General features: G+C 39.8%; 1 protein-coding gene across 11 annotated transcripts in view; it reads right to left on the bottom strand.

Annotated features, from left to right (window-relative positions):
- The window catches only part of CUNH12orf42 (chromosome unknown C12orf42 homolog), a 191,402-nt gene that overhangs the window by 99,140 nt on the left and 74,550 nt on the right, over positions 1-17,712 (bottom strand). For all 11 annotated transcript variants that reach the window (XM_031349765.1, XM_031349768.1, XM_031349773.1 and 8 more), the window contains one exon: positions 4,477-4,545. In XM_031349765.1, the coding sequence (XP_031205625.1) occupies positions 4,477-4,545 (69 nt within the window). The remainder of the gene's footprint in view (positions 1-4,476; positions 4,546-17,712) is intronic.

The following is a 17,712-nucleotide window of genomic DNA, read 5'->3' as shown; positions in this document are numbered from 1 at the left end:
TTTTTTAATTTGCCTGTGGGCCTGCATCTATATTGTGCACCGTTTACATGCAGTGCCTGTGGAAGCCAGAAGAGGGCGCTGAGTCTTCTAAAGATGGAGTTAAGAGACAGCATCAGCTAAAATGTGGGTGCTGGGAACTAAACCCCTGTCCTTTGCAGGAACAGTTAATTGCTCTTGATCACTGAGCCATCTCTCTGGTTCCACATTATTTGCTTAAGATTACAGAACATTTTTTCAAACTTATTTATTTTCAATTAGCATACAAAACAGGTATCCTTCCAGTATTTTCATACATGTTTGGTTTAACGCTTTACATACACTCACTCCTTTCAGTCAAAAAAATCTATAAATTCAGTGGTAGAATGCTTGCCAACAAGTATGATGCCTTGGATCTGGCCCACAGCACCACAAAAAAAAAAAAATTATAAAAACATCATGGTTAGACATGAAAAATGTCTCTGCTTACATTCACTTATTCATGTTTAAATTTTAAATTCAGTGACTTATGTAGTTTATGATATATTTATAATTTATAAATACAAATAGAATTTACATATAAGTATAAATTTATATGTAAATATAGTTATAATATGGCTTGTAGTGACATACTGAGTGAACTGTAAGCAGATTGAATATGAGCATCCAATTTTTTTCCCTCACTACAAAGTGTTTGCAATTGGAGTTTAAACACCATTGTTCTATAATCCTTTGATACACTCTGACTGATGAGTCCCTCCCACTGGGGTTGCCCAGGAGCACTTCCCCCCTGGATGTCCCACAGACTAGCTCTCAAAACAGGGGGCTGAGAGAAACATTAACCCAGCATTCCAGGTGCATTCATCTCAGGTAGGCGGGACAGTGGGGCTGAAGGAGGAAGTGTACTTGGAAGGGTGGACGGAAAACAAACTAGAATGGAGACCATAAGCATGGAGACTGAGAGTGGGAACCAGCCCATGGACGGCTTTGGAGCCAGGATAACATCTTTGAACTTAATTCTTAGTGAAACTAAACCCTGTTGGTGACTTGAACCAAATATGATGTTTTTGTGGTTTTGGAAACATCACTAAGTCCTTCAATCTAGCTCTGACCCAGAATGTATTTTTACCACCATCTGTTTGCTTTTCCTGTGTCTCAGATATCTTTAAACCGTAAAGAAAATATGAAAGTGTCTAAACATATCCCCTCCATAGACACAGTTATCATAGAAAACAACACACACTTGTTTCTCCGACTTCATTCATTCAGTCTTATCCTTGATGGTGTGGATATAGCTTCTGCTTGTTGCCTCAAACCAGCTGCGACATTCCATTGTTTAGATATTCCACAATAAATTAAGCCATTCTCCCACTGATGGACACATGTGTCTTTTTAGTGTCCCATTACAAAAATCATGCCCCAGGAAGTCAGCTTCCATGTATCTTTGCCAACTCTAACTTCATATGCTGGTGAGGACTATCGAGTTACAGCCCTTCGCACCTGCCGTGTGTTACATTGTTAAATGTTGTCCAAAGTGATTCTGCGCTGTGGGAAGTTCCCGTTTCCCCGTTTCTCTACATCTTTATAAGAGCCTGAGGTGGTGGATGACTCCAAAGAAACTGCATCTTCCAGACACAACGGGGCTGACACACATATGACTCACAGAGACTGTGACGGCAGGTACAGGACCTGCACAGGTTCACAGGCAGACTAAATCCTAGCACTAAGAAGGGAAAGTAGACACAAAGTCCCACCCATAACCAAGAAGCTATTTGCAATTGATCCCTGCTGGGAAAGAAATGTTTCCTCCAATGTGATGTCACTGGGCAAATCAACCATACTCCAGAGCAGGCTTCCTGCCCAGGAGTAATTGGCCAACATAAAATGGACTGTGGAGTTGTTGTTCTTGCCGGTGGTGGTGGTGGTGGGTTGTGTGTGTATGTGTTCTTTTCCTTTCATTTTCCTGAGGTTTTTTTTTTGGGGGGGGAATGTTTTTCTGAGAGACAAAGGAGAGATGTGCAGTTGGGTCTGTATGGAGGTAGGGAGGAAATGCGAGGAGTTGGAGGAAGAGGAAAATACAATCAAAATGTATGTATATATTAAAATATTTGTATGAAAATGTTTGAAATAAAACCATTTCTTATTATTTCCAGTTTTCTAAATAAGTTTTCCCCCTATGAATTAATGTTAAAGTAGTAAATATCTATAGGAATGGGAAGGTTTTTGTTCATGTTTTATTAATATGTATTTTGAAATTTTATTTTTATACTAAATTATTCTATCATTAGAATTAATCCTAATTAGTTATGATGTATTTTTATTTTATAGATGGCTGAATTTGAATTTGCTATCACTCCATTTAATATATTTTATAAATTATAATAGTCAAAATTTATAATTTGTTTCCTTTTTAAGTAAGGATGAGCTACATATTTTTCTCTTCTCTCCATAACAATTTCTGACACTTGATGTTTTAATGAAATTCAGCCACAGTTACAAAACCTTTTTGGCAGGCTCTTTTGGAGCAATAGGAATATTTGAATTTTAATTGAAAATATTTTAATTTTTTTGGCTTATCATGTTCTAAGAGAAAATACACATTAATATCTGTTCTGACTCCTGACACAGATTTCCTAAAGTGCAAAGTTTTCTTTTTATTTACTGCTGCTTTTATAACAGCCATTTAACCACTTTCTTGGTGATCAACCAACACAATATAAAAAGCATGGTACTGAAGTGCCTGCATTCAGATGCAGGAATCAGACAGAGAATATCTAATAGGTAATATACGATAGTGCCCATATTTGATATATGTTGTTTAATATATGCTATGTTCTATACAGCATTTTACATATGATAAATGCAGAATACCCCAAATAAGATATGTAATAGGGAATAAAGCATGCAATAGTTAGAATATATAGTGCGCTATAAACTATGACAACATAGAAGTGGTCTTTTTTTAATGAGACATCTTTAAATCTTTACTCCTGTCTACATGATTCCTCCAAAGCACAAAGCCACCCAGAAAGGGAAGAAAGAACAGAAAGGAGGAATGGACACCGCTGAAAGAGAACCCAGGAAACACCAGTGCCCTGACCTCAGACTCCACTACCCCTAAACACACATGCTGGAAGCCAGAGGAAGGGGGGGCTGCCCACGAGTCAGTTGTTGGCAGGCTTGAGAGGCACATGACTGTAATGTGTACCACGCATCTCCACGTGGAGGGACTTGTGACCCACCTTTAAGAAGTTTTGCCTTCCTAGGGTCTTGGCACACCTATGGAAAGGCCTCAATAAGGCATTCTGGTCATGTCCCCTCCCTTCTCTTCCCCACAAACCCTGTGAGTCATAGACTCCATTATGAGGCCAACGGCTTAAGTCCCAATGGAAAAACAACTACGGAAACAGAACACTGCAGGTGCCTTATTTAGACTCATCCCTCCACTCCACTGCAGAAAGAATCAGCAGAAAATCAGGTCATGGATTTTGTTTGTGTGTTTTAAGTAGGCCAAGTTTTCATCTTCTCTACACTGGCCTTTTTCTTAGAACGTGAGTTGACATCTCTGGTTACTTACTAGAGTTCTATTTCCAGTCACTGTAAATGACAAACTGGCAAACCCAGTCACAAACTGTGATGGTGATCTGGATGCTGCTGTCAGGTGAGCTGTTTGCTTATTTGTTTGTGACAGGGTCTCACCGTGTAGCTCTAACTAGCCTGAAACGACTATTTTGGAAATGGAAAATTAGAAGGTAAACTAACTTAGAATCACCTCCCCCAAAACCCTTCATCTACCTGGGACCTAATGGCTACATCAGTATTCCTGGACATTAGGATCTTCTTTGTGGCAAATAAGGACATGGAGACATACTCAGTATAAAAAGCCCCTTCTTTTTCTCAGTCGTGCTCTTGAAAACAAAGTTTGAATAGAGCTAAATCTGGGATGCTACCAGGGCTCCATGACAATGGGGCTGGCCTGCCAGTCATGGAGACCATCTCTGGGCACACATCACATCACAGGGACAGACATTCAAGGTCTTCCATGAGTAGGCTATTAGCAACCAAGGAATAAAGGCGGCCTGCTAAGAGGTCACACAGAGTGTTGAAATTTTTCAGTGTTCAATTTTTTCTGTATGAAACTAGTTAATTTTTATATTGTAAGACAGAAACTATCATGCTAGACCCTCTATATTGTGACACATAACAGTGAGTGAAAAAGGCACCTAGCACACATATCTATCCTTGCTAGTCAATTAAGTCTCTCCTTGGTGTACATATCTATGTGCTCAAAGAACAATCAAAGAGATCACGTGTTTCTTAGATTCAAGGGTCTATTGAAAATACCTTTAACATCCTTCTTATCTGGGAATTTAAGACACAAATGTTTTTCAGTTATAATTTCCAAAGTAAGTATGAAAGACTTAATGTCATGTCATCTTTGGAACACAAAGAGAGGACAGTACAGATTTGGTCCTAGGCAACAGAATTCTGCTTACTCACATTTGTATGAGGGGAGCCTCTCTCCCACAGGGTCACACTGCTCACAATGGGAATATAGCAAAACGATTTCTGGAAGAGAAGAGACAAGACATTTATTTAGCATCACTTCAGACACGTTTCATCACTGAGAGATGAGTTCTAAGCAGCTCAGAAGTTAATCCACTCTAACATTTGCTGTTTACACTGAGTACCTGATAATTCCCAGAGCACTAGCCTAGTTACCATAGAAACTATGGCAAACTCTAGATATAGTTGCCACTGTTAAGAGTCCAGATGAAGCCACATGTTAGGATGTTAAAAAAATAATAAAAAACAAACAAAACCTCATGAATGAATTTAAAATTTTGATGCTGGTGTGTTATATAGTAATAAATAATTCTTGAGTTTTGACAGGATAAAATAGAATTAAATTGGTTTGCCCTTTGCCATATGCTTTTGATGTGTGTCAAATAGTCTTGAGCCATCCCCAACTGATCTATCCAAAGCCAACCCGCATACCCAAGAACATTAATTACAAATGAATACTGCTTTGTAGAAGTCATTAATTTGGAACTGTATGTCATACCGAATTCACATGGCAGAAACCTGCTCAGAGCAAATGTGCTGTACATTTAATGTGACTGCTCCCGGCAGCCAGAGGTTTGCTGAGGATCTGACGATGAGAGAGAACCTTGACATTCTATATAAAATGTCAACTCTTAGTAAGATTATCTCAGGATTGGTTTTCTGACTTCTTGTTTTCAATTTGATGTTATTCATTTCAGTTAGTCACCATGTCCAAGAGCCCTTGACTTATTACCCAGCATTTGCTAAACTCAGTTTTGGTAACTTGAAGGACATAAGCCACAAGAGGCCCAAGGCCAGGACATGGGTACGCATCTGAAAGCAGTAGCCCTTCCACTCTTCATCAGGATTTAAAGATTTTATTTATTGATTTAATTTTATGTGATGATGTATGTACTTGAGTGTATATACATGGACCATGAACATGCAAGTGCCCACAGAGTCAAGAAGAGGGTATTCGATCCCCTGGAACTGGAGATGTAGGTAGTTATAAGTTGCTTCCTATGGGGGTTAGAAGCTAAACCTAGGTCCTCAGCAAGATCAGCAAGTTCTCTTGACTACTGAACATCTCTCCAGCCCCACATGAGCAGAACTATAACAGAAAGAGTTATAAAGATTCATGCAGGGAAAGGAGTAAAATGAAATGATCTGGAGGAGAGAGACAGGCGTGTGCAGATTCACATGTGATAGATGATATGGACTTGGGAAACAGACTTCCCACTCAACCAAAATGGAAGAGGAATGGATGGTCCTCCTGAAATCCAAAACCAAGACTGAAGGACATGAGAAATAAAAGGTTAATATTAAGGCAGCAGAAAAATAATAAAACTCCTGGAACCTAGAGGAAATATCCAGGTGAGTAAACTGATCTTCAGAACCTGAAAGTTAGGATCATAAATATATAATATTGTATTATTTTATACATTTGTACTTATATCTGTCTGTATTTATAAATAAATTTTATATAAATATGATATATTCATAATATAATTAAATCTCATGTAATTATAAGTATCTGATTAATATTTAGTTATATTAGATATACCATGAGTATAGGCATGAGCATGAAGTCAAGCAAACACATCGTTTACATGGTAGTCCTGGTATCAGTTCTGTACATGAGAAACATCCAACAAACAGGACTAAAGGATGCAGGAAATCCCCTCTAGGATCCCCAAATGAGTTAGAATATGAAGCAGGAAGGGATCCCAAACTACCGCCATTGGCATGCTGGGTGAAGAAGTTATTTCAGACTACGCCACAAAGTAAACAGCCCGAGATCGCTGGCTATGTAACTCTCTGTTGAGTCACCAGGACCCAGACGCAGCCTTCAAACCCTGGATGTCTGGTTTGACCTGGAAAACCATCTCATCGGTGTAGGAAGGCAAGACTCCAGTTTAAAGAGCAGACCATCAGGTAAAGAGTCAGCACAACCATGCATTTTATCTGGCGTTTCCAACTAGGTAACCTGTGTCTGAGGTGGGCATCACCCTCAGTACACTGCTCTGACATTGACTTCAATGGAGAGTTCTTGGTTCAAGCTATGCCCATAGCCAGGGGCTCAGCTGAGTAGCATCATTCAGAGAAACTGTAATGGGAAAACAATTGTCTCCAAGATGTCCAATGCAGTACATGCTTATACAGCAGTCCTCTGATGTATGCAAATGACTATATATATATATATATATATATATATATATATATATATATTTGATATCTACCACTTGACGACTTTAGAGGTATCTAACAGAGAAAGGAAGATCTGCAGGGATTAGGATTAACTACCAGCTCTTTAGAAAACCTTCTCCCTAGGACCTTCTAATGCAGGTAGAATGTCTTTTCAAACACAGTTTATAGTAATCCACAAGCCAAAGGTGTCAGAAAGACTTTGAAAAACTAAAGTAGTGGGAGTATTCGTTGTCGGTCATTAACCTGATTTTCTAAGGAATTAGGCACTCATTAACAATCACCTGTGTTTATGTTGAGCAGTTGATGTATGGTGAAGATTGGGAAATGAAGGTAAAATTAAACAGGGAATTCTGGACACTTATAAAGCAATTAACTTGTTTGGTAGTAACTACACATTGAAAACCAACTCAAGTGCATTTAAGAAGCCACGAGAGTCGCCACAGAAAGCAAGGTGCTTTGCTCCAAAATACCCAGAATAGTTAACAACAATAATAATGACAATAATAACACCCAGTGTTTCTTTAAACATGAAAGAGAAGGCAAAAATATCCCATAAGTGGTGAACGGGAGGCTCAGGTCCAATGAAAAGAAATATAGTCATAACCCGTATGTTACAGAAGAAGCAGGTTACCAAAAATAAGGACAGGTCAGCCCATTTAATTTGGATTTTTAAAAACTATGTTGTGACGCTATGGAAAGGTGTCATGCACTTCAGGATACAGGTTTTGCTCCAATTACACACATGCTCACTACATGCCGGGTGAAAACCGAGCCTGCAGGCAGGAGCTCAGGGGGCCATTCTATTGCAGATACAAGTTTTACCACTGACATTTTTTATCTTCAGATGACACTGAATGTCCTGAATTCAGTACAATGCATGGCTAAGAGATGCAGTCGATAAACACAGTCAAGAACTCTGTGCATACTGACAGGAAGTGATAGCATGCACCTTTAATCCCGCTCCTGGAAAGAAAAGGAAGAGGAAGGGGAGGAGAAGGAAGGAGGAAAGGAGGGGGAGGAGAAGGAAGGAGGAAAGGAGGGGGAGGAGAAGGAGGAGCAGGAGCATTGTGGCCTTAAGGAAAGAATTTGAGAGATGACTAAACTAGTTAAAGCAAAGAAAGGAAGCACAAAATTTCATGTAAAACTTATCACAAAATTTATCATCAGAAGTGTCCCTGCAGAGCTCCGTGCAAACTTTACTAAAGCTTTCAGGCACGATTTCACTGTTTTCAGAACTTCCAATCCTCTAAGGATAAGAAGAGATGCAATGTACATTTGTGCATATGTATGTGTGTGTGTGTGCGCGCGTGCTTGTGCGTGCACGTGTGCATGTGTGTATGTTCCCTCCTAGATCAGCAATAAGATGAGTAGGCTGCAAGAGAAAAATCTTCTGATCTGCCTAGAGGGCTGACTAAAGACACAAAGATTGTCAAGCTTGAGTCAAGGTCTGGATCGTCATCCTTTGAAAGATGGGATGTGACAAATATCTTCCCAAATAAAGGTCTGCATGCACTTGAGGGTTAGTCACCAAAGGAAAAGTTCCCAGAAGGCTCTACAAAGGGCAGCTGGCCTTGGGGAAACATTTGCGAAGTGCTTGGGTGTCAACAATGCTAAAAGCAAATACTTGCTTTGCCCCTGGGATTGGAACAGAAGCGGAAGCTGGAAGAGAACTTTTGAAATCCCTGGTTAAGTCATTGAACTGCATCAAATAAAAAGATGTGTTTGCCGAAGTGGGCACTGTTTCTTTTCAAAAGCTGTACTTTGATTATAAGAGAAAAACCATTTTACTTTTAAGCATAAAATGAAGACATTAAGCTCAAAAGCTCATTTCTCAAATTAACTGAACCTCTTTTAAAAATCTAGGTTGTCTACTTGGCTCTAACGTAAGTGGGGGTGCTTCACTTGAAGTGTTCTTGGTCGGCAGGTTGCTTCCTGACTTAAGCAGCGCCTCAGCGATGTACCAACACATCACTTTAGTCCCTCAGCTGCTGTCTCAGGAGGTTTTCAGGAGTCTTCATAGCCAAAGACACTCATATGTCAAAAAATTCAGAGAATCCGCTCTTCCTGAAGCAGCTGTTACCGACTGGTGATTCTTACCGGTGATTTTAATGTATAGTCAAGGTCATCTGGGACTCACTGGTTGAAATGCACAGGAAGGTCTAGTGCAGGAGGTCTAGTGTGAACCTGAGTTCCTGCTTTAACATCAAGCTTCCTGACAATGTGGTTCCCAGGTAACACATTTCTGAGCCACTGATCTTTACCCTGCTTGTTCTCATAAAGGAGTTCTAAGAGGGTAGGAATGGTGGAACATGCCTATAATTCCAACACTTTGGAGGCTAAAGCAGAAGAATTGCCAAGAATAACCTATGCATGATAGATAGCTGCTAAGAGGCCAGCCAGTGATATTTAACAAGACCCCATCTCACACACACACACACACAAAAGTAAACTAAAAGATAAGACTAAAGGTAACCGAAGCTTTGGAAATGGATAAATCCCTCTCTGATGAAAGTCCTAGAAAGTATAATGGACCAAGAATTAAGCAATGTCCACTAACAACGAAACACAAAGACATGGTCTAGCCACCATGCAGTGGGCTTCCCCATTCTCATAGCTATTTCAAAGTGTTTCTGTCCACTTGTCTGGTTATTGCAATCAAGATAATTATTGATTCACACTGGAGTGTGCTCATCACCAAAGAAGTAAAACTAAGTGGTGCACAATCTTCATAGTATTCCCCCAGGAAGCTCCAAGCCCAGCAGGACAAAGCTGCTGGTGGAAGGATAAATGGAGTGCCAGAGAAACTCCACCCCCAGACATACATAGAAACACAAAGAAGAAACAGTGGCCACTTCTTGAAGGATAGATTCATTGAGCTAAATTTGGAAACAGAAGCAAATATAGACTTAGTGGCAGAAAAGGAAGCAAGATGTCAGTCACAGAGAACAGATGTGGCCAAGTCTTTACTGGAGAACATTCTGACTGTGTGTTAACTGCTGATAGTGACAGGAATGGGCCTGTCCCTGCAGTGGATCCCTGAACCCTCAAGCAAGGTACTACTGGGTGTCTGCTGCTTTTAATCAAGATTTATTTTGGAAATGAGAAGTCTGAAACCTAAAGCATTTCACTCTATCCCAAGGTTGGGAGTCTAAGGGGAGTCTGCCTGGTTGAAAGACCAATGTTCGTCTCAGGGTACCCTACTGCCTCTCCAAAGTATTTCAGAAGGTCTAGATTGTGGAGTATGATGCAGCCTGTGAGAAAAATAGATGCTGATACTGCATTTCTATACAACAGTCCACTATAGTTTCCTTCCCTCAGCTAGTACTTTGAATCTTTAAATACACAGAAAAATAATTGACTCCAGTCTGATAGTGACCTAATTTTTATCAGCCTTGAGCAAACTTCCTGTTCACATGAATTTTTGGACCTTTTAAATACCTATCATTTTATTCTCACTCTTTAAAGCATCTTTGCCTTTGAAAGGCCTCAACTTTGAAAAGTCCAGTCAAACAAGAAAGGCAGAAACTGGGCCGAGGAATGCATTGGCAAAGATACTGTTACTCCTGTGGAACTCTAAATGAACTTCAAAAACAAAAAGACATGGCACCCTCTCTAACCAGAGAGGGCCCCCTGACAAGACTTGTCTTGGTCCGTAATGTCCTCATGTAGAACAAAACCTTCCAATCAATGTCACACAGCAGCTGTGACTGCCACTGGCATTACTTGTGGAGTGCGGTACAAGTAGGTGTGTATAAAAACCCAATTTCAGAATGATAGCAAAGCAGAACCAAGGGCTGGGTATAGTCTACAAAGCTTTTAGGAGTTCCATGAAGAATGGAGAACAAGAGATAAGACACCATCCCAGACCTTAAGCTGTACTACAGAACAATTGTGATAAAAACTACATGATATTGGTACAGTGACAGGTAGGTAGATCAATGGAAAAGAATTGAAGACCCAAAATTGAACCCACACACTATGGTCACTTGATCTTTGACAAAGGAGCTAAAATCATACAGTGGAAAAAAGACAGCATTTTCAATAAATGATCCTGGCTCAACTGGCGGTTAGTATGTAGAAGAATACAAATTGATCCATTCCTATCTCCTTGTACAAAGCTCAAGGCCAAGTGGATCAAGGACCTCCACATCAAACCAGATACACTGAAACTAATAGAAAAGAAAGTGGGGAAGAGCCTCGAGCACATAGGTACAGGGGAAAATTTCCTGAACAGAACACCAATAGCTTCTGCTCTAAGATCACGAATTGACAAATGGAACCTCATAAAGTTGCAAAGCTTCTGTAAGGCAAAAGACACTGTCAATAGGACAAAAACGGCAACCAATAAATTTGGAAAAGATCTTTACCAATCCTATATCTGATAGAGGGCTAATATCCAATGTACATAAAGAATTCAAGAAGTTAGATTCCAGAGAACCAAATAAACCTCTTTAAAAATGGGGTACAGAGCTAAACAAATTCTCAACTGATGAATACAGAATGGCTGAGAAGCACCTAAAGAAATGTTCAACATCTTTAGTCATCAGGGAAATGCAAATCAAAACAACCCTGAGATTCCACCTCATACCAGTCAGATTGGCTAGGATAAAAACTCAGGTGACAGCAGATGGTGGAGAGGTTGTGGAGAAAGAGGAACACTCTTTCATTGCTGGTGGGATTGCAAGCTGGTACAACCACTCTGGAAATCAATTTGGCGGTTCCTCCGGAAATTGGACATAGTTCTATCGGAGGACCCAGCTATACCACTCCTGGACATATACCCAGAAGATGCTCCAACAGGCAATAAGGACACATGCTCCACCATGTTCATAGCAGCCTTACTTATAATAGCCAGAAGCTGGAAACAACCCAGATGTCTCTCAACAGAGGAATGGATACAGAAATTGTGGTACATCTACACAATGGAGTACTACTCAGCTATTAAAAACAATGAATTTATGAAATTCTTAGGGAAATGGATGGATCTGGAGAATATCATCCTGAGGTAACCCAATCACAAAAGAACACACATGGTATGCACTCTCTGATAAGTGGTTATTAGCCCAGAAGTTTGGAATACATGAAGAACAACCCACAAACCACAAGAAACTCAAGAAGAAGGAAGACCAAAATGTGGACACTTCATTCCTTCTTAAAAGGGGGAACAAAATACCCACAGAAGGAGTTGCAGAGATTAACTATGAAGCAGAGACTGAAGGAAGGACAATTCAGCCTAATATAGCTGTTTCCTGAGAGGCTCTGACAGTACCTGACTAATACAGAACTAGAGGCTCACAGCCATCCATTGAATTGAGTACAGAGTCCCCAATGAAGGAGTTAGAGAAAGGACCAAAGGAGCTGAAGGGTTTGCAACCCCTTAGGAGGAACAACAATATGAACTAACTAGTACCCTCAGAGCTCCCAGGGACTAAACCATCAACCAAGGACTATATACATGGTGGGACTGATTGCTCTGAAAGCATGTGTATAGTAGAGGATTGCAAAGTCGGTCATCAATGGGAGGAGAGGCCTTTGGCCCTGTGAAGATTCTGTGCCCCAGTGTAGGGGAATGTCAGTGCCAATAAATGGGAGAGGATGGAGTGGCAAGCAGGGGGAGTGGGGAGGCAACAGGGGTTTGTTCTTGTTGGGTTTTTTTGTTGTTGTTGTTGTTTTGTTTTGTTTTGTTTTGTTTTGGAGGGGAAACTTGGAAAGGAGAAATCATATGATATGTAAATAAAGAAAATTTCTAATAAACAAACAAAAAAGGCTTAAAAAAGAGAGAGAGAGATAAGACAGAAGCCAGGCAGAGCAATGGGTCAAGTGTTAACTTTTTATCCCCCTAAATAATTAGAGAGATCTAGAAATGCTTGGAGACAGAGAAGTGAGGGGTGGGGCATGGAAGTGAAGAGGGAGGCTTAACACTTACAATAGTCAACTTTAAATCCAAAGCACCAGTTCCCAACTCTAATCCTCGCTCTTCAAGGAAGACAAGACCATCTAAGTTAAAAGATTCCAAGTCTAAGCAGTAAATTTGATTCCCCTCCAGATAAACAGACAGGCTCCGGGCCAGATAAAATCACTCGCTCTTTGTGGGTATCGAGATCATAAATCGATTCCTCATTTGCTAATTGTCAGCCACTGATTCCAGAAACTCAAGAAAAACAATGGATACTTTATTTGAATTTTTATGAATAGAAACTTTATTTAAATGGCATTATATAGCTGCTTCTTCTTTTGATTAAAGTATTACCAAGAAACAGGTTACTTACTCAACTTTGGATACCTATGGTTAACTATGCAAAAGCAACAACTGAATATTCTTTGTCAACATCCATTTAAAGTTGTTCTCAATCAAACAGTACTAACATGACTCTACAAATATCCCTTCCTTTGGCTGCAAGAAAATCCACGAAATGGACAAATTATATTATGTACAGACAAATATCAGCAACTTCATTGTAAGTCACTGATGAGCATTTTTTTTCAATGTGGCTAGCTAGATACAGGAAGTCTTAGAATAAAGGGCCTGAGCAGCTCTTGGGGGTTGGGTTTTTATGGATCACGCATTCTATCTTGGCATGTGGTTACCATTTCAGAAGAATCATTGAATTTCCAGGAACCAGTCAGTCTAGTCAAAAGAAATCACAAATCCTTAACTAACATATGCTAACTTTTCTTTGAGGAACAAAAGAAGCATCTTTGTTTGTTCCTCACCAGCAAATACCCAGCCATCTCAAAGGAGTCCTTTCACTGGGCATGTTAGCAGGGAAATTCAATTGTATTTAATTAAGTTCACCCCCCCCCCAGAAAAAAAAGCTGCACACAGAAGCATCAAAGAGGTTATCAGGGGTCAGATGCCTGTCATGACTTTCTGACCCTCCCAAAATGCAAAATAAAAGATGGTGGTATCCCTGCTGGCAATATGGATTTCCACATTTGTGTCTCTCCCTTTCTGCTTTAATTTAATAGCAATCAGCACAATATGGCCAGTTTTTTTCTGAACAATAGTATGGGCAGAAGTTAGATTTAAAGCTCTGCAAGGGGGAAGATGGGACACAAGAGAAGCTCACAGTGGTTTTCAGGGCTCAATAAGAACATCCCTTCCATATCCATGAGACACACAGACACACACACACACACACACACACACACAATAACTTGAAAATCTACTTAACATTCATTGTGTTCAAAATGGACAGATGTGTGACTCTTAAATCTCATATTCAGAAATTCTTTTCAATAGTCAGCTGCCCCATAGATGCTTTTGAAGAGAAAGGTAAATACGAATACTTTTTTTTCTTTACCAGAAAGTAATTTTAGGGTCTGGTCATGCATCTATCAGCTCTTTAACTTGAAAGTATTAAATATTCATACTTTCTCTTCTCTAAATTTCATCACTTTCACCTTATACTGATCACTTATGACCGTAACCAGAGTTCTAAGTGCATTTCATGGAAACCAAACATGCGTTAATTAAACTGAATGTTATTTTAAAGTCTTAAATGTCTAATTTCAAATGAGCCCCAGACTTGGTACTTACTTCCTGGAATTTCACATTGAAGAAATTATATTCTTAACTAATATAATAAAAAATGAACTTAAGGATCTAGGGCCAGAAGATATCTTGCAGATCATGTAATTCAGCACCCCAGCTGATGACTGAATTCCCGGTCACATTCCTACCTCACTATCCAATCTGTAGTCAGAACTTGCATAGATTCTTCAAACCTACTGCTTCCTAGGGCCATTCATTCTCAAGGACACAGTCTTCATAAGCAAACATCGAAAACAGAACTAAAATGATATTCAATTATGAGGTCAAGTATCTCAAATTTTGATTCTAACTCTGTAGCCAATTTAGGAACTTAAGTAATTCACTCAAGCACTTTATTCACTTGAAAAGAAGGTAGGATTCTGAACCATCACCTCTGACTGAAGGTCTCTGTGGCTCTGTGCACTTGATTTTTCCAGTGTGACTGCTAGATCAGACAACTGAATCATCTTTGACTTGAAAACATGTTCAAGTCAAATCTAGCAATATGGCAGCTCTGGCTAAGATCACATCCAAAGACCTTCTAGGCCTGTGTGATCCAGCTGGAACGCAGACAGAACTAACACCTTAAATCCTACTGGCTGGGATACAGACACACCCTTAGTGCAGATGTTCAACTCAACAAGCAACCACTGCCTGGAAATCCTTCCAAGCTCCCCATGAAAGAGCATCAGTGCTGAAGGGATGATTTTTGTGCCCCAAACAAGTCCCAGAGCTGAAGGGGAAGGGACACAGCATCTACCTTCTTTTTGTAGACAGTGCTTTGGAATGAACTGCAAGAGGGACATGTAAGACTGTAACTTGGTCCCCGGCAGGAAAAGAATCTCAGAGTAGGTGTGAACAGGAGGCAACTTCCAGAGTGGCTCTTGCCTAAGGTTGGATGCAGCTGGCCTCTATCCTTTCGAATGAGAAAAGTAGGTGCAAAGAAGCCTGTACGCTCTGTACCTTCTAACCTTCTGAAACCTGAACCAGTAGGAGTAATAAGTGGGGTCAACAGTTACTGAACTCATCCCAACCATCCTGTAGAAGAGAATCTGTGGTCTTCAGTCATGTAAGAAAACTGACAGATGATTGGACAAAGTGACATGTCCAAGAACACAAAGATACTAAACAAAGAAGATTTGGACCAAGATCTGTACCCAAGACTCCAAGTTCAGTTGAATTACGTTGACAGTGGAATTTATCTACCTTTGGGAAAACCTTTGAGAAAAGACATATTTGAGTCTCCCCCCCCCATATAGAAGCACACAGAACATTTGCAGATTCATTTGTCATCTATTTTATCAACCAAAGATACAATTAACTCATTCACCACAGAGCTAAAAAGAAACCTGTCTCTTTTGTTAATACTATTATGTATTAACATGATATATAATATTATATAATTATGTTAGATAATTAATATTAAGTACACACCTTTTAATTTATTTGGTATTTATTTCTTTAATAAAGTATATTTAATCTGTTTTAAATCTTTCTGCTATTTGTGGGTGCATGTGTGTCTGTGTCTGTATGAGAGAATATGACCACATGTCCAGAGGCCAGAGACATCAGATTACCCTGGAATTAGAGTTCTAGATGTTGTGATCTGCCTGACATACGTGCTGAGACCCACAGGTGGATCCTCTCCAAGAATAGAATGCACTCTTGACCACCAAGTCTTCTTCCTGGCCCCTATTTAATCTTAATATGAAAAATTTTAAAATAAGTAACAAATGCAAGGGCTTATTGTTCTTTTTACTATGTAATACTATAGCAATTTATTCTTCCCACAATAGTCCCCTTTGCTTCATTTAATAGTAGATACTAGAAAATACAAAGTTAATATCTGAAAGTAAAAATTGATGCAGACAGTTATTGCCATAGTCAGGGTGCTTCTGTCCTTCCTAAATCCATGCATTAAAATTCATAATGCCAATGTGCTGGTATCAAAACTTGAGGCCTTCAGGAGGTGACTTGGCCTCGTGAATGGGATTAAAGACATCCTAAGAGGACATTTTTGCCCCATCTATCATAGAAGGGGCAGCAATAAAGCAGCATACTCAGAGAACACTGGATCATCTAGTGTCTTGACCTTGAACTACAAAATATCCAGGACTGTGAGCAATGAATTTCTATTGCCTATACACTACCCAGTCCAATAATTTTGTTATAGCAACCTAAACATGTGATGACAGGTTTACACACACGTGCACACACACACACACACACACACACAGAGAGAGAGAGAGAGAGAGAGAGAGAGACAGAGAGAGAGAGAGACAGAGAGACACAGACGGATAGACAGACAGACAGACAGATTGAATGATTTAAGAACACACTGCTGCCATGCCATAGGCCCCTTGTAGTCTTAACTACTATTTGTAAAAAATTCGATACAGTCCCTGCTGCTCACAGACTGGGAAGCCAATGCAGCAAGCACTAATTACTGTACTCTGAGTTTGTTGAGCATAATTAAGTAGACTATACTTACACTCAGGTGTATGTCACATCTGGACATGTTACCTAGGCAACAAAACACCATCTGACACTCCAAGAGAAAGCACATGTTCTAGAATTCTTTCTGCAGACGAACATTTTGATAAAGTCCAATTTTTTAACCTTTGATGAGCATAAGAAAAATGTTACTATTCAGAATCAGTGAAACACACTGAACAGAGACTACTTTGATTTAATTTTATTCACTTGAACGCTAACTACATTTTAATTCAGCCAAACAATAATGATCAAATAGTACCCCTGTGATGCAAATATATACTGTGTTTGTCTGACAAACTGTAATAACTTTTCAGAGAGATAAATTCTTCCTACCAGAAGGAACTTTGGATGAGGGCATAGTGTAGTTGGTAGAGAGCTTACCCAGCCCATAGGATAAGGAAGCAGGAAGCCTGTGTTAGATTCCACAGGCGGAAGTGGGCAGCCTGTGGCCCCAGTGCTTGGAGTTGGAGACAAGAGAATAAGAAATCAAGAGGTTCATCCTTGGATACACTGTGAGTTCAAAACCAACACAGGCTATATGAGATGACATCTCCTCTGAAAGGTATGCGTTTGGGGATAGAGTGGGCTTGGCTTTCCTAGCCACGAGGTATGCATGTTGTTTGTGGAGAGAACAGACTAAACGCAAGAGTCTAATATGCTACATCTGTCTCCTCCTCCCTTTGCCAGCACCACAACCTTTAGGACAAAATAACAAAAGCAGCCACTTAGCAAATCCCTAAGCAACATCAAGCATTTTATACATGTTAATACATTCAATCAATCTTTGGAGTAGGTGTTAGACAATAACCATGGTAAGTAAAACTCACAGTGGTTTGAGTATGTGTAAATATTATTGTCAATATTGTGTTTTAGAAGTAAACTATTTGAGCTGGGCAGTGGTGGCACACGCCTTTAATCCCAGCACTTGGGAGGCAGAAGCAGGTGGATTTCTG

This window comes from Mastomys coucha, unplaced genomic scaffold (genome assembly GCF_008632895.1).
Source record: "Mastomys coucha isolate ucsf_1 unplaced genomic scaffold, UCSF_Mcou_1 pScaffold4, whole genome shotgun sequence".
NCBI lineage: Eukaryota > Metazoa > Chordata > Mammalia > Rodentia > Muridae > Mastomys > Mastomys coucha.
The sequence above is the reverse complement of the archived record's forward strand: the minus strand, read 5'-3'. Positions and strand labels throughout refer to the sequence as shown.